A 17,210-nucleotide genomic window follows, 5' to 3' on the forward strand; every position below is an offset into this window, starting at 1 on the left:
CTACTCTAATTTTTAGGACAACGGTGTGGTTTGCAAAGACCACAGGTCTCTGGTGGATGCAAGATAGCACCTTTACCAAGCAGCCTGCCACTCAGATCAGATGAAGCATTGCTCACAGGAAACTGTACTGTCTGCAAGTCACACCTTCATCATCATGCTATGTATTTATAAAGTTCTGTTGGTGTGCATGGCCCTGTGCAACAGGCAGATACTGTAGCCTTAACTGAGAAGTCCCTGACTTTGAGCCTTTAAAATCTCAGCTAAGCCATGCTAGGCAGGGACCAGTGGATGTGCAAAGGAGTCCCTGATTGTGATCTTCATTCGCTTATGTACCATAGAAATGGAAACTTCTTATATGACATATTAATTACAATGTTATTCGGTTCACAAGCTAACCACACAACTTTGAACAGGTAGCTGCAATTTAAATGTATCAGTTTAATCTTTGAAATTGCTATTTGCACTTCTCTTTACCAGACAGAATTCTATTGCTTGTTAACAGGCAGTGTCTCTTTGTCCTAAGGCTGCCTGCTATATCAGAACAAGTTCCGATAAGAAAGATATTCTTCTTCTACTGTTATTGAACACACTGTTATTTTTGCACAAACCCAAGTAAATGAACATGCCTGATGCAAAACAATGTTTACTTGAAAATATTTTTTAAAATCCATTATAATTTAATGTACAAAACCATTTAGTGCTCACAGTAGCTGTAAAAATACGTTTACAATTGTATACAAGTCACTCAGTGTCTAAATGTGATCTTGTAAACTTCCTGGATTTAAAATTCCAGTAATAATAAAGTGTAGTATGCTTAATATACTTCAGATAGTGTGTGCATTTCCAAAGATGCTATCTATAATCACTATTTTATAACCTCACATTAGTTCTAGCAAAATTGCTGAGCGAGAAACCAGGCAACATATTTCTTTCAAAGATATCTCAACAACAGTAATGTTACCGATAATAAATAATTATTGTCTGTGAAGGGACACTAACAATTTGAAAGTCACATTTCTGTCTGAAAATGTTCTACCTGCTCTAATTACAATACCCACGATCACTATAACTGAAGGAAGTTGCTGAGGCAATTTTTTTTTCAGTTCGTTTGGGGTGTGTATTTGACTAGTGTGTACAGTCAGTTTTGTTGTTTCCCCTGTGTAGTTACTTAGTTGCTGAAAAGACCCTCGCAAACATCAACAGGGGAGCAGAGAACCCCTTATTCACATTTTAATTATTTTTTTAAAGTTTCAAGGCACACACACTATTTACAGATATTTTAAAAAATCCAAATGGACAGTGTCCCTTTAAGTATCTCTCTAAACCTGCTCAGAAGTTGGAAGGGTCACTACAATGGCTTCAAAAGAAAAAAAAAACCACCACAACTGTATTGTGGTAAATGTATCTTTTCTTTTTTAAAAAATCGCTTCCAGTTTCTGCGACAGACCCCGTCCTGTAAGTGGAAGTCACCTTGGGGGGCTAGGGCAGGCGGAACAGTGCTAAGTTCCAGTGCAGGCAGTGCGACGTTTTCATTGGAGACCTTGGCCAGTGTAGTTAGCTGATCGTTTCCTGGCTCAGCTGGGAACCCATCTAAACTTGTAGCCCCCGGTGGCTGTCCTGATAGTGAAAGCATTTCCTTGGGGGAAAGCTAGTGTCCGGATCGTGCAGTGATCTGTGATGGAGGTCCTGAAAGACCCGCCTTCCTCCAGCTCGCTGTTACTCAGATCCACCGAGCTGCGACTGCTGCAAGTCTGCAGTCCGCTGAACGCCCCGTACATGTTAATAGCCTGGCTCTGGCTGTCCGGGGCCTGTGTGGCCTCCGCCTGCAGCCGAGGGCGCTTCGCCTCTCGGTTCTCATCAATAGTCTGCAGCGCCGCGTTACAGGTGTCTGATATTTCCCTCAGGATTTCATCCACTTCTGCGCAGTCCTCCTGCCTGGCCGCGTACCGCTGCTCCAGGCTTCTCTTAGCTGAGCTCCTGGGAAGGAAAGCGTCGGCCCCCTCCTTGGACTGGTGGATCATCAGTTTCTGTAGGTGAAACAAAATGCAACTGGCTGCTTTAAACCGATCGCCGTGGCTCCCACTGGGCGCATCGCGTGGGCCGGGGAGTTGCAATATACACGCGTGGGAGCTTAGCTTTGGCTCCGGCTCCGCGTTTATGGCCTAAGGGCGCCCCCTGGGGGTCTCCGGGCTGCAAGCCTAGTGCAGTGAGAGGAATCGCTGGCCTGCCCTGTATCCCATTATCGCTCACTTTTATACCCTGAGGACGGTGAGTAATGCTTTGGAAAAGAAACCTGGAGGAAACCGGAGCACTTACATCGAGCACACAGGCCAGCTGCTTCGCCTGGCTGGCTAGCTCCTTCAGCTGCACGTTTCTCTCCTTCAGGGAAGTGATCTCTTCCTGCTTTTGGGTTAATGTCACGTGCAGCTGTTGAACGACAAGGTGTGAGTTTGAAATCAAACATTTCATCTACCGTAGAAAGTCAGGTTACAGCTCACACGCGTGCACGGGCGCTGTAGTGTTCACACACCGTACGCAAACCGATTTAGGCTTTTTACCTTTGCAAACAGTATTGATCAGTAACCAAGGACCGTTCAGGAAACGACTTTGCCCAGCAAAGCTAGCAAGTGGGGCGCAATAGGTGACACTTGCAAGTACTCAGCTATCGAGCCAGGACCAGTTAGTTTGGAAGAAATATAAAACGTAGACAACCCTGTCTGAGTAATCTCCGCAATACCTGATCAGGATGCTTTTAGGAGCATTCGTTCTACCTTCATACCTGATTATTTTCCACCAGTGCATCCCCTAACGCTTTCTGGTTTTGATCTGCCACATCTTTCCAGTACTGTTCCGCGGAGTTTTGCAAGTTCATGTGCGGAAGAGGATTGTTTTGTGACCGTTGAATACAAGGGCTAAAGGCTGATCCGTCGCCGAGAGGGAACGTGAAATCCGCAGTGTCCAGTGGAGGTGGCATTAAGGAGGATGGGTCTATGGAGGAAATCATAAGAGTGAGATCATATCTCTTTACGCGGAAAAATCGTAAATATCTGAACTGGTGTTTAATTCAGTCGTGTAAGTCTGGAACCCTACTGACGTACCACAGCATTGGTATGTACCAAACACACATATTTCGTTTGCATCTCCTTGGGGTTGGACAACATTTTACAAAATCAATATGTCAGTGCAAACTTTTCTTAACGAATGCTACATTGGTGCATTCAATTATGTAATGTCCAATGACTAAACTGATAGCAAATTAAACTGGTACCCAAAAAGACAAAAGCACGAGAGGGGACCAAAATGCAGTGTATGAAGCTAGGGGACCAAAGGCAGCCGGTGCTCTGTATGAATAATGGTGTTAACATATAATAAGAAAAGTACTTGCCACATATAAAACTATCGACAGCATCTCTGAACTCCTGGAAGTCGAACTCGGGTTCAGGTTGCAAGCAGTGGCTCTGAAACATGTAAAGGAAACATACAAGTTAATCAGCGCATTCAGATTCGTCAATCAAATCTGCCCACACACTAATGACGGGTCTCCAGCGCTGCTTCAGTTTGCTTGTCGGTGTGCACACGCTCTGTTGTGTACACACTCACATACCTGGAACTCTAGTCCCCAAGCTGGACACTGGAAAGGGCAAGCTTGCACTGCCATGGTCAGTGTAAAAGCTGATGGGCAGCACTTTGTGTCTCTGCCAGTATAAAGGTAAATGTGGCAGGTGACTAGTCATAGAAGAAAAGAGCAATCTCTGATCCGTTAACCATGATGGCACGCGTTGGGCTGCAGCCTGCCTGCCCTGGGGCCCCCATATAGGGTGCTTATTCTATTCTCATTGGTTAGCAACACGAGCCAACCATATTCGTCCAGCCTGCGCATTCCTCCAGCGTCGGTGAACGATTAACCTGAGCAGTCCTGCTACAACAGCATTTCTCCCACCCACACCTCGCTCTCAGATACTGTGCGCCCAGGCAGGTGTCTGTTCACAGAGAACCTCTTGTCTTGCCTTCCTACGGATCGCTTTATTCCTGCACAGTTCTTCTCCTCTCTTCCAATCTCTTTCTCTCTCTCGATTTTGGATGGATGGAAGAAAACACACTTTCTTGTGCACCCATATAGCATTCTGAATGACCAGTACATCTGTGATCGTGGCCAGAAGCACGGTGGGCATCCTGGCAAATAACAATCCTTTAAAATATGAATTTAGCTCGTGTGCAGTTGCACGCAGGTATAGACTACACCGAGGGGAAAGAAAATTGTGCAAAAAAAGTGTGCACGGTTACCTTTTTTTAATTTCTTCTTGCTACATTCTGTCATCTATTTGTCTGCTCCACTACACAACAAAAAGATCCAGACACAACAAAAGCCCCACCTGTGTTCTCTGGCATCCTCCCTCGCAGATTAGCTGGTACTGCAGAGGACACAGCTAGCTGTATATGTGTCTTTCATATATACATTTCCCGTTTCTATTTCAGATCTCATATATTCATCTTTTAAACATGCAGCAGCCAGACTCCCAGCTAAGACAGAGCAACCAGGAGATACCACTCTGCTCTCATTCTCAGATTCTAGATCCAGGTAAAGGTCCTCATCCTAATCTTTCAAGGCCTGAATGGGGTTGGGTCTAGCTATCTTTGAAACCATTTCCCTTTCCATCACCCATCAACTGTGATCAACAGGGATGCTGCTATTAATGAAGCTCAGAGCCTAGCTTTATTGGTCTGGATACCAAAGTCATTGGGTGTATCATAAATACATAGAAAGACATGACCTAGGGCCACGATTCTTGTGGTAGGAGACCCTCCTTAGAAATGGAGATCAGGATGAAAGCAATATATGTCACTTTTAAGGTGCAGTGCAAAAGTGTCTCTCTCTTTCAGCAAGCCTTGCTCCAACAATGCCGGCTGCAGAATAGCTCCGTTCACTCAAGAGACACAATAAAGAATAACCTCACTCAAGAGAGCAACATAAGGAGGGAGAGATCTTGGACAGAAATTGTGCCCATTTTACATATGGGGGAATTGAAGCTCGGTGAGGGTAAGTGACCTGCAAAGAGATGTCTGTCACAGTTGGGAATGACAGACTAGAACTCAGATCACCTGACTCCTAGTGGTCTTGTACTATACCTACATCACCACTCCCCCTCTCAGTGAGCATGCGCTGCTATCAATAACCCCTTTTCCTACATTGGTACCAGAGTGATCTTTTTCTGCTCTCCCGCACTTTTGGAGTGAACCCCAGTAATTTTATCTTCATTTCAATCCCCCAAAATGGAATATTTTGACAAGTAAAGGGACAAAGCGCTATTCAGCTAAATGCCTATTCATACAGGCTCTGTAATTCAGCTCTGCTTGAAAAGAGAGCGTGCTACAAACTTTTCAAATGGTGTAGCTAGTGCAGGGAGATTTGAAACAATAGTGTAGGATTTGTCATTCATTTTATCAGTGGCTAGTAGATAGAGCACTGGACTGGGACTCAGGAGACCTAGGTTCTATTCCTTGCTTTGCTATTGGCCTGCTGAGTGACCTTGGGTAAGTCATTTCCCTGCCCTGTGCCTCAGTTTCCCCATCTGTAAAATTGAGGTAATGATACTGACATCCTTTGTAACACACTTTGAGCTCTACTGATGAAAAGTCTCCTAGAAGAGCTAGCTATAATATATTATTACAATAGCGTCCAGACGCCCCAATCACAATCAAATCCCCATTGTGCTAGGAGTGGTACAAACATTGCAAGAGATGGTGGCATAAACTAGCAGGGCTAAATAGCTTGGAATAAACAATGGAGAGCGGAGGTCCCTACTAGCCCTCCACCTACCCCATCTGTGGATTGCTTCTAAAATGCTAGGCAGTATTTATTCTGATTTATACATTTCTTATCCCATTTCGGGAAGAGTCTCAGCCTCTGGAGTGACTGATTTCTGACCCTTTTGAAACTCAAGGCGGTGCATTTCTGTTAGAGCAGGGATTCTCACACTGTGGGGTCATTACCCCATTTTAATAGGGTTGCCAAGTCTGGTGTTGGCCCTGGGCCCCAGCAAGTCTGAAGCCCAAGCCCCACTGCCCAGGGCCCAAGCCCAAGCTCCACCACCCAGGGCTAAGGTCACATGCCCCCCACCCAGGGCAGTAGCCCTTGGGCTTCAGTTTTGCACACACCCCCAGGGCAGCGGGGCTCAGGCGGGCTCCATCTTCAGGCCCCCCCTCCTGGGTTGTAGTAATTTTTGTTGTCAGAAGGGGGTCCCCATGCAATGAAGTTTGAGAACCTCTGCATTAGAGGTTTCTGCTTTACTCGCTGGAGGGCCTGCATGGGCCAGATCCAAAGCTCACTGGTGTCATTGGGAGTATTTCGAATGATTGCAACAGGCTTTGGAGTATGCTCCATATTAGCACCAGGATGAGTAAGAAAGAGACCAACGTCTGTCTTTAGTACCTAGCTGTTTCCAGAACACAGGCACTGAGTGCCCCCTTCGCCAGTTCCCGCACTGGGTCCTCCGTCTTCGCCATACAGCCTAGAGCTGCTAGTCGTCCCTAAATCAACCCATCTGCCAACGAGAGAGGGTGGGACAGATGGGAGAGCACGAGGATGAAGCTGAGCCAACACTCAGCTTGAAGCCGGCGGGATTCTGTGAAGGGGTGGAACCACCAACACCTGTTCCGAGCTGGAACCAGGGGGAAGATGGTCCTGCCTGACTCTGGATTTGCAAAGCGAAGGTCGCTTGGTCCCTGTTTGCTTGTCCATAGGCTCGCCTTGCTATACGCGCAGAGCCTGCTGGTCGGGGCATGAGTGACCTGCAGGTGATACTTCCAAACGAAATGCACAGCGAGCTCATTAAACAGCCCCCCTCCCTTTGCAGCAGCCAGGGAATCAGGGACTCCTCAAGGGCGCTTTGGGAAGATGGCTACGTCTTAACCCTTATGAACTGCCCCAGAAGTCAGCAGGAGACTTGCTAAAGGGAGCTCTATTAAAGGGTAAGCACTTCAATATATCCAGAGACTCATCCACCGCTTGCACTGATAGCTACCAGAATGCCTTGATCTTTTCTTAGCTGAAGTGTACAAACCCCACCCATCACTATTTCTGAACGGATTGGATATAGCAAGTAGCCATCCTAGCTACCTGCCCGTTCATTTAAAGGCTGGTTAACCGCAGCTTGCCTAGGAAGAGCGAGGAAGGAGGTAAGAGAAGCGGCTCAAACGTGCGTGGAAATGCCTCCTCTTCCTTTGCGAACGCCCGTGCGCCAGATGAAGTTGAGGAAAAAGTATATCTGAATTAAACTGGGGGATACTCAGAGGCTGCCTCGTGGGAGTGGGGGTGTCCGGGGAGGGGAGGGGGTGTCCATTCGGACTCAGTTACCTGCGGGGCAGCTGCAACACTAGAAGTCTCCTGCTGAAAGACCGAGGTGCAGTCTGCTAAATCTTGCCAGTCGATGGTGGCAAGTGCTGGGGGGAAGAGAAACAGATATTTACAACAATGCTCGTTGTAGGTGGCAAGTGCTGGGGACGGGGCGGGGGAGAGAAGAAACAGACATTTACAACAAATGTTCGTTGGAGGCGACAGGTGCAGGGGAGCGCAGCAGCTCCTTTGACACCCACTTTCCGCTTTTGCCCTGGTCCTTGCCCAGACGGGTGGCCAGAAGAGGCTAAGCACAAGCCCGGGGACTCCTGCTTTCACACAAAGCGGGGAAGGGGGTTCGACCAGTTAGAATTCGGATTCACCACAACTCACCTAGCTCTACCGTGTCGGGAGGCTGCTCACTGTAAACTGCAGCTGGAGTGGGGCTGGCAAAGCTCTTCCGCGGCGCAGGACCGTCTCCCAAACGCACCTTCCTCTCGAGCTTGGCGGGCTTCTTGCCTAGCCGGCTGCACAGATCTCGCACCCTGTTGGGACAGATGCTGTCAAAGGCTTTCCTGCCGCTGCGGTTCTGCATGGCGCAGGCTGGACCCGGGCCTTAGCTTAGCTCTGGCTTTTGGGACCCCGCGGCTCTCCCCGCCCGCGGCTCTCTCCGCCCCGCTCTCTGCAGGCAAACCCGTCCAGCGCCCGGCCCAGAGGCTGCACATGGCCGTTACGGGGCTGGTTTTGACACCGTTGGAGGGGCCCCGACCGGTCTCCAGGGCAGCGGGTCCAGGGGGAGCGGAGAGGGGGGGTGAATGGAGAGCGGGGGCGGGGCTGGCTGCAGAGTGAGCGCCAGAGGTGGCGCCTTCGCCTTGGCACAATCTGCGCCCTGCAGAGGCGCTAACAGTCAACCTGGCAACAGGGCATCGCCTGGGTCCTGCAGCAGCGGCAGCATTGCGCCCTTGCAGCGCACATTGGCGCCGGCACAGGGCCGTATCCAGCGGGCTTACGCCCAGCCCCGAACCAGAATCTGTTCGGCTGGACTCGTTGGCTCCAGCGTGCCAGGGAGCTGACGGGGCGCAGCAAAGTCACAGGCTAAGGGCTCACACAGCACGGTGATGGGCGAGAGAAGAACTCACCTGGGCCATACCTAGAGACCTCCCCATGCAGGACACCATCATGCAATAAGTGCGGTTATTAAAAACATGACTGACAAAAAGGAGGGGAAATATGTAACTCCCCCAGAATCATTGACATCAGAGGTGAAACCGCGTTAGTTCATCCAAACTATCCTTCTACCAAAGCAGGAGACCTCCCTATATTACATAGTCTAGGGCGTGGTCCAGAGGAATTTAAAATCCAAGGCCCCTTGTCTTTATTCTTTGCATTATCCCCCTCATCTAGATTGTATCCACCTGTTTGTTTTTGTCTGGTCTGCAGAGTGCTGTGTACATACACGCTTGGGTGTAAGTGCAACAAATAATCATCAGTATCTGGAAAAGACGGTGTTTTCTGAAGCACAAACTTCAGCAATACCCCCCAGCGGGACACAACCTTGTGTACAAAGAGATCAACACAACCGGCTGTAATGATGGATAGGCATATGGTGTCTTTTAAAATGCACAACCTAGACCTGCAAGCGGGTGGCTCTCACTTTAAAGAGAAGACAGGTAGCGACTGTGTTTGTACAGGGCCTCGCACAATGGGGTTCTGGTCCATGACAGAAATTACCAGACCATATGATAATATAAATAAATAATAATAATGAATAACTAATGCCCTCCACAATGACCTACAAAATAGGAGAGGACCCTAGCAAAAAGCAGGCAGTGAGGTTTTTCAAACCATCTGTTACTTGCGGTTTACTATACATTACAGTGAGAAATAAATGCAAACAAGCCTGTTTGGGTGTTTCAATATACATTTTTAAATGACCGTGACACATTTAAATGCATTGCACTCTCTACACAGGTGTTTTTTCTAGTCTCCTAACATTACAAGTGCATCAGGTAAGGGTGCCTTAAGAGACTGAAACATTTGGATCCCTCCTGGAAGCATTTTAAGTCTTTATCTAAAACTGTATCTGCAGGACAGCATTTCCAAAATCAAGCTATAAGTTTGATTTTGCTTGGCCCTGTTTTTGTCCATTTATGCCTTAGTATATTCATTACCTTTTAGGGCCAGGACTGATCAAAAACTAGGTTGATAGCAGAATAAAGCAGGAGACACAATGATGTCTACACTGCAATGTAAGCCCAGGTTAGTGGGACATGAGTCAGCTGACCATGGGTTACAGAACCCAGAGCTTGAGCATCCATACTGATTGTTAACCCTAAATTAAGATTTTCCTGACCCCAGGGTTTGAACCTGGGGCTCTGTTATGCACTTGACTCTGTAGCACAAAGACTTGAGTCAAACCAGCCATAGCACAGACTGCTTCGTGCAATGTGGCCACTCTAGTGCTTTGACTGTGGTGCACTGTGGGAAAACTTGACTGTCCGCGCTGCAGGTTTCCAGATGTTTGAACAGCCCGCCAACACAGCCTGCCAAGGAGTCATTTTGGTCTGCGTACTCCCAGCTACCGCAGCCAGTGACACCGAGGAGGTGCCTTTTCAAGAACTTCTTTTGCTTGCGCAGCGCTTTTCCTCCTGTGTCAGGAAATGGGCAGAGCTTCCAATAGTGCTGATGGACATTTCGGCGATATTTTTTGAGCCACCTAAGGCACCTGACAGAGCTTATAATGGCGCTGGAGGAGGAGAATACAGGTATAACAGACTTGAACTGGCTGATGCGGCTTATGACACTCAGTATAGCTACTGATGCCCCTTCCCCCACTCTAGGTAGACTGGTGCTTCTGATGCAGGGCCACATGCAGATTGGTGGGATCACATAGTCATGCAGACCTGGGATGACCAACAGTGGATCCAGAACTTTTTCATGAAGAAAGCTACATTTCTGGAGCTTTGTGATCAGCATGTCCCAACCCTCCAGTGTAAAGGTACATGTGCCTTGCCTGTCCTGAAGCAGGTTGCTGTTTCTGCCTGAAAGCTGGCTACCCTAGACTGCTACAGGTCCACTGCAAACCAGTTTTGTGTGGGAAAGTCGAGGATGGGTAAAATGGTGGCAGATGTTTCTGAGGCAATCAGACCAGTGTTTTACCCAAAGGTGGTGGGCGTAAAAGATATTCCTAAAGTAATTGCTGACTGTCAGAGAATGTGGTTTCCAAACTGCACCAGGCCCTTGATGGGACTTGGGGGCCCATAGTTTGCCCTCCTCAAGGAGCACATAAGTACCTAAAGCACAAAGGGTAATACTCCATTATTATACAAGCCCTTGTGGACCACAGAGGTCAATTTATGACTGTCAGTGTGAGATGCACTGGAAAAATTCACAGTGCAATTCTTTTTTGCTGATCGGGCATCTACATCCATGGACAGGTTGGGACACTAGTCCCACCAAATGACACTGTCATAAATGGAGTTACTATCCCCACCATTATTCTTGGGAACCCTGCATGTCCCCTTTTGCCTTAGCTTATCGAACAGTACCATGATTTCAGAGGCCCTGACAAAAGACTGTTTAATTACATTCCCAGACAGTGTAGAATGATTGTTGAATGTGCTTTTGGCAGATTGAAAGCCCATTGAAAATGTCTACAAACCCACTTAGATGGCAGTGTCATTAATACTGTCCACATTGTGCTGTTCTCTTCACAATATTTGTGAAGCCAGAAGTAAGCCATTTCCCCCAATGAACCTATGGCACTGAGAGGCTGCTGAATCGGTACCCTCATCCAGAAAGTGCCTCAAGCACACCTGGAGCTGGATGCACCCAGGCAATAAGAGTCAGGGACACTTTGTGCTCCCATATTATGGACTTGCACTGCCCAGGGGAAAAGGGGGAATAGTACCCCCATAAGGGTACTTGTGGGGCTAATTCACTGTGCTACATCATCTAATTTTTCAGATGCAGAATACGAGCAAGATGATGCAAATGTATTTTTAGTGGAAAATAATACAATAATGCACCATTATTTTCTACTGGTTGGTATTTTTTAAGATCTGTCATAGTTAATTCTTTAGCAATGAATTTCCTCTGTGGAATATGTACAACATTGCAAGGAAACAGACCATCATTGATCAGTGACAGTGTATTAAGAAATGCTTATACAGTTCTTTTATTCTTCCCGTGGCTTCTGTTAAGGTGTGCTTAGTGAACCATTTTCTAAATAAATAAACAAACTGTACAGTACTTGGATTGTATACACTATTTACACATTGAATGTAGATATATAAAATCTGTCAGTGCAATTAACATACAGTAATTAAATGTGCATAATGTGATTTAATTTTTGTCATCTATCAAAATTCTAAACCAACACTGTAGAGTTCAAATAAATACAAATATAATACATTGATTAGTCAATTATGTAAGAGAATAAGGCCAATACTGTTATCTTTAGAGGTATAGCAATTATTAGTTTATACAAATACAATGCATTGATGAAAAGGAACCAAATTGTTCTTAAAATTCACAGATGCTTTGGATGCCATAAGAGGGTTTCAAGTGTATTGGTCCGGTTAGCTTAACTTCCCAGCTGCAGGCACTTTTCAGAAATATCCAGGGGGTAGTACATCCGGTAAAGAATCTCCGTTTAAAGACACCAGTAAATGCAGTTTGTCCGTGCAGTCCTGTAAAACCTCCTCCGGGTAGCCACTTATATGCAAGTCCAATGGATTTTGGTGGTGCAACATCTGGTCTGCGAGTCCCAGGGAGCAAATGGCCAGAAGGGAGGGGGCATATGCGTTGAAAGCATAGTCGGCCATGCTAAGTTCAGCCATCCCTTTGGCCAGAGCTTTGGCATTGTCTGCCTCCCTGGCATCTGCCTGGCAGGACTCCACACGCAGGTGGGTGAAGTGCTCCAAGAAGAAGTTGATGGTCGGTGCCCCCAGGTTGAAATGTAGTTTGCTTAGGATGATGCATTCCAGGTTGCAGAGCTGCTGACGGGAGAAGACATCGCAGCAAAGGGCTAGGAGCTGCTTCACTCTGGGCGGATGCACTTCCACCTGCAAGACACGCCAGCAGAAACGTCACTGCAGTGCAAACAGACCCAGGAAACAAATACATCATTGCTACACAGGCAGAGAGCAACCCGCTCCCCCGCGCTCCAAACAGGGCAGAAGGCAGCTCTGAGCACGAGGCCGGCCCTGCATTCGCATGCCCTGCAGTGCATCAGCTGCAGGTAGGCCACAGCATCAAAGAGCTAAACTGCCACTACCTAAGCGCCGTGCAGAGCGTAGTGAAATGATACAAACCCAGCGCTGTGGGCTGAAACCTTCTTTAAAAAGCAGCCGAACTTGCGCCACTCGAGCAGGGTTACCTGCCTGAGCGGTTTCCCCAGAGATCTCGTGTGGCATCAGCCTTGTTCACAGAGCTCAGTTCACCTCTAGAGTTAGGACGAGAGAAGCGTTTGTCCTGCGCTCATTCTCTCTTCCCCGACGGTGCCTGACGTTCCCGCCATGTGCACCCAAGAGAAAGGGGCCCCCGCCGCCCGCGTCTCATGCCTAGTACCTGTTTGCACGCGATGAAGAGGGAAGTGACTCCCAGCAGCTGGAAGCAGTCGGCAGCCACTGGGGTGGTGGTGAGGAATCGGTCCAGGGTATTCACTGCCAGGCACAGGGACTCGAAGGAGAAGCCGAAGTGCCGGTGCACAGGGATCAGCCAGCTGATCAATTTACACCGGGCCTCTGCAGTCACCTGCAAGAGAGAGAAGCGCTCAGTAAGCCACGTGACACCTCTGCAAGCTGGGAATTGCCACAGGCTAGGCTACAATTTCCCTGGATACTGTCCGGCCAGCTAACCCATAACGACAGTGATCTAAGGCGTTATTACTCACTCTTCCTCCCCGTGGCCACAAGCGGGGCCCTTCATTGTACTGCTCTAGCCCGAATGTTTAGTGAGGCTAAAGATCTGGGCACATGCAATGGAGCACGAGGCAATATACAATGTGTAGACCGAAGAGAGCCGGGGAGAGGGGCGTGTGCAAAGCCCAGCGTAGCCTGGACGTGTCTATACTGTACAGGCTAAACAGTGGTGCGTGTGCGGAGATCGGAGAGCGCGGGCGAGTAACGGGCACGGGCTCCCGGGAGACACTGACGGGAACGTGCCCGCACTGCGGTGAGATGAAGGCGGGAGACTGGAAAGAGCAGGGACACGGGACGGGGCAGCGCCACATGAGGTGTCCAGGGTGCAGCAGGACTCGCTGCTGCGTACGGAGCGAGAGGTGGGGCCGGGCAGGGCACAGAAAGGGATTCCCGTGCACTTATGTACAGTACAGGGGGAGGGGGGGCAGTGCATGGAGAGAGGCGATGTCTGGGTGTCAGTGCGAGTTTCCATGTGTGCAGCAGAGAGAGAGGGCGAGGGGGACTGTGTGCCGGGATATGGCCTGGACGTGTCTATGGAGAGGCAGCACAGCATGAACGCACGGGACCGGAGTGCTGCAGACAGTGCGCTGTGGAGCGCGGGCAGCACAGCCCGCGGGGTGTCCGGGCCGGGCTGTGCGGGGCGCTGGGGCCCGCGGGGTGTCAGGCCGGGCCGTGCGGGGCGCTGGGGGCCGTTGGGTGTCCGGGCCGGGCTGTGCGGGGCGCTGGGGGCCGGGCCGTGCGGGGGGGCCGGGCCGGGCGGTGCGGGGCGCTGGGGGCCGGGCCGTGCGGGGGGTCCGGGCCGGGCCGTGCGGGGCGCTGGGGGCCGGGCCGTGCGGGGTGTCCGGGCCGGGCTGTGCGGGGCGCTGGGGGCCGGGCCGTGCGGGGTGTCCGGGCCGGGCTGTGCGGGGCGCTGGGGCCGGGCTGTGCGGGGTGTCCGGGCCGGGCCGTGCGGGGCGCTGGGGGCCGTTGGGTGTCCGGGCCGGGCTGTGCGGGGCGCTGGGGGCCGGGCGGTGGGGGGCGCTGGGGGCCGTTGGGTGTCCGGGCCGGGCTGTGCGGGGTGTCCGGGCCGGGCCGTGCGGGGCGCTGGGGCCGGGCCGTGCGGGGCGCTGGGGGCCGGGCCGTGCGGGGTGTCGGGGGCCGGGCTGGGCGGGGCGCTGGGGGCCGGGCGGTGCGGGGCGCTGGGGCCGGGCCGGGCTGTGCGGGGCGCTGGGGCCGGGTCGGGCGGGGTGTCCGGGCCGGGCCGTGCGGGGCGCTGGGGGCCGTGCGGTGCGGGGCGCTGGGGGCCGGGCGGTGCGGGGCGCTGGGGGCCGGGCCGTGCTGTCCTACCTGCGGCTGCTGGGCCAGAGGCTCGCGCGGGTGGAACTTGCTCTCCAGCCCCTTGCGGAAGCGGTACCAGCTGGCCCCGTACTCGCGGAAGGCCTGCAGCTCTAGCCGGGCGGCGGGCTCGGGGCTGCCGGGGGCGCAGAGCCGCTCGGCGCCGCCCTGCAGCGGCGGAGCCCCGGGGCAGCTCGGGCACTTGCTCTTCTTCACCGGCGCCCGGAGGCCGAGGCCGCGGCAGAGGGGCTGAGCCCGCTCCTCGGGGGTGGCGCCCGCCGCCCGCCGCCGTTTGCTGGGGGGGCTGCGCGGCCGGCCGGGGCGCTCGGGGCTCAGCTGGTGCGTGACCATGGCGCGGCCCGGCCCGAGTCAGGCGGCGGCCGCGGCGCCCGCCTATTTAGCAGCCGCCCAGCCCCTGCTGCTGACATCACCCGCGGAGCTTTCCCGGCTAAAGACCCGCTCGCCGCCCCAGCCCGTCGCCCCGCCGCAAGCCGAGGCGGGGCCAGGCGCTGCCACCCCGCCAGCACTAGCGGCTCCGGCACCAGGCTGAGCAGCACGGCCGGCAGCGCCGCGGGGTGCTAGTAATGAGCCCGCCGCTGGCAGCGTGCCCCGCAGCCCCTCGGGGAAAGCCCTTGCCAGGCCACTGCTCACCCTCCCTCACGGAAGCACCTAAACCCCCTGGGCAGTGAGCTGGCCACGCGGTGGCACTGACGATGGGGCCAGGAGCGGGGTGACCGTTCTGGGTAGTAAACGCTGTACAGCCGGCTGGACACAGGGGTACAGCTGCTGGGGCTGGTTTTACCGCAGAGGGTCTGCGCCCACTGAAGTCAGTGAATTTTGCCCGTGACTTCCGTGGGTCTGGTAGGATCGGGCCTCTCCAGAGAAGCTGAAGTCACGCCGGTCCCTTCCAGTAATTAAATCCCTGCCCCAGCAGTAAAACGTGTGCAGGCAGCTACGGGAGGGATGGATTTGTGACCAGAGCTGGGGTTTGTTTCGCTTTAGGAATCGAAAGTATCATGGGTAACTCTCCGCAAAACCTCAGCGCCTTGCTGTGGCGAGCCCAGGCGAGTGACTTAAACACGCGTGAGTGGCAGGGAACTAGACATAGCGGCTGAAGTTGTTGGACTTTTCCTCTGTGTTGTTTCGGAAGGGAATGATTGATGCCAACAAACAAACAAAAACTCCTGGGAGTTTAACAGCTGGGAATCCAACCAGTCTTGCTCTGTATGAATTAGCGTCTTTATTCCAGATTTCCAGTAGATCGTATTTGTTTACATATAAAGAGATCAATTATCCGTTAAAATTACAATAATTTAAATAACCAGAAATAACATTTCTTCACATTTTCTCCATTTTTGATTAAAACCTACTGGCTATTTCATTCAACATTTTATTGGCCAGAGAACTATGTAAATGCTGTCAAGTATCAAGTGTCAAGTGTTAGTCTGGATCTGTAAAAGCAGCAAAGAGTCCTGTGGCACCTTATAGACTAACAGACGTTTTGGAGTATGAGCTTTCGTGGGTAAATACGAAGTGGGTATTCACCCACGAAAGCTCATGCTCCAAAACGTGTTAGTCTATAAGGTGCCACAGGACTCTTTGCTGCTTTTATGTAAATACTATAACACTGGGGAATGGAAGTGGTGGAGTTACGTGGGAGCGTTACTTGATATAGGGATTTAAGGCAAATGTCTTCCGCCTACCACCTTTCCGTCAGGCCGTTTTTCAGGTTCGTCTGTTACCAGCTCATATATTTCAGTTACTTCCTATTGCAAACGATACAGAAGCAATATCCAGGACACACGAATCTCCGAAAAAAAAATCATATCACCATTACCACCAGCGGTACTTTCTACTGACACCGGCTGGATCGTGTTATTCCCAAATTAACGGCAGCGGCTTCCTTTAGAGAGCCACGACTAAGCCTTGTGTACCAAGCAGCTGCTCTATCAGAGGTACCCGGATTATGGGATTTGACCACGCCTGCCGTGGGCCGGGCAAGGCGCGCAGTAGGGCTCCACGGGGAGTGAACGAATAACTTCAACGAATGAGCTCCGAAGCAGCGAGGAGAGGGGGAGAAGGAAATAGGTCCCCCACGATGAGCCATGAGGCCAGCGATTCTCCTGAACAAAGCACAGCACTACCTTTACAATAAAATACATTCTCCAAAGAGCCGCACAGTGATTTCTGTTTGAGATCACAACCTTTGCTATACTTAGTTTATGTCTGCTAAATTCCTTGAGTAGATCAAAGTTACTGCCGAAGGACTGAAATAAGTTTATCAAAAGATCGCACAAAGGCTGTCTCTACCCAGGGGGCAAGGATCACAACTGCCACTACACTGCATTATAGGAGCTGAAAGCCACTGTAATCATTTGTAGTTTCTGTACCTTCTGTAGTCCGTGTAGCGTTGACCTCTTTTTTTAGTAGGTCGTTTCCAATAGCTTTCATGGGTAAGATTCCTTATTAGGAATTTCACAAGCCCCCATTGAAAAAAAAATACAAAGACTGCACCCTTAGTTAAATATGACAACAGATGTTTTATCTATAATGTTGGTGTAGTGTTCCTCCCAGGATGTCAGAGTAAGAGAGTGAACGAGGTTATGTATTTTATTAACCCAAAGTCTGTTGAGAAACAC

The 17,210-nt window shown here is 50.9% G+C and overlaps 2 protein-coding genes across 2 annotated transcripts; both read right to left on the reverse strand.

The window, feature by feature from the left end:
* Nucleotides 1–705: 705 nt before the first annotated feature.
* On the reverse strand, nucleotides 706–2,974 carry MCIDAS (multiciliate differentiation and DNA synthesis associated cell cycle protein). Its single transcript, XM_039545448.1, has 3 exons — nucleotides 2,780–2,974; nucleotides 2,317–2,427; nucleotides 706–2,027 (listed from the first exon to the last, which is right to left on the reverse strand). Exons 1-3 carry the CDS (start codon nucleotides 2,972–2,974, stop codon nucleotides 1,575–1,577), a joined length of 759 nt encoding a protein of 252 aa, XP_039401382.1. The 3' UTR covers nucleotides 706–1,574.
* Nucleotides 2,975–11,159: 8,185 nt separating this feature from the next.
* CCNO (cyclin O) lies at nucleotides 11,160–15,098 on the reverse strand. The gene is made up of 3 exons (XM_039545032.1): nucleotides 14,584–15,098; nucleotides 12,905–13,090; nucleotides 11,160–12,399 (listed from the first exon to the last, which is right to left on the reverse strand). The coding sequence occupies exons 1-3, from the start codon at nucleotides 14,920–14,922 to the stop codon at nucleotides 11,944–11,946; spliced, it is 981 nt and encodes a 326-aa protein (XP_039400966.1). The 5' UTR covers nucleotides 14,923–15,098; the 3' UTR covers nucleotides 11,160–11,943.
* Nucleotides 15,099–17,210: the final 2,112 nt, after the last annotated feature.

This window comes from Mauremys reevesii, linkage group 6 (genome assembly GCF_016161935.1).
Source record: "Mauremys reevesii isolate NIE-2019 linkage group 6, ASM1616193v1, whole genome shotgun sequence".
Lineage (NCBI taxonomy): Eukaryota > Metazoa > Chordata > Testudines > Geoemydidae > Mauremys > Mauremys reevesii.

What these genes read in the sequence shown, in the direction of transcription:
- MCIDAS (XM_039545448.1), bottom strand. Translation starts at nt 2,974, where the DNA reads ATGCCACCTCCACTGGACACTGCGGATTTCACGTTCCCTCTCGGCGAC. An exon ending in CACTGGTGGAAAATAATCAG is followed by an intron (nt 2,428 to 2,779) that starts GTATGAAGGTAG and finishes GTCGTTCAACAG; the next exon opens with CTGCACGTGACATTAACCCA. An exon ending in AGCTGGCCTGTGTGCTCGAT is followed by an intron (nt 2,028 to 2,316) that starts GTAAGTGCTCCG and finishes TTTCACCTACAG; the next exon opens with AAACTGATGATCCACCAGTC.
- CCNO (XM_039545032.1), bottom strand. Translation starts at nt 14,922, where the DNA reads ATGGTCACGCACCAGCTGAGCCCCGAGCGCCCCGGCCGGCCGCGCAGC. An exon ending in CTCTGGCCCAGCAGCCGCAG is followed by an intron (nt 13,091 to 14,583) that starts GTAGGACAGCAC and finishes TCTCTCTTGCAG; the next exon opens with GTGACTGCAGAGGCCCGGTG. An exon ending in TCTTCATCGCGTGCAAACAG is followed by an intron (nt 12,400 to 12,904) that starts GTACTAGGCATG and finishes CGTGTCTTGCAG; the next exon opens with GTGGAAGTGCATCCGCCCAG.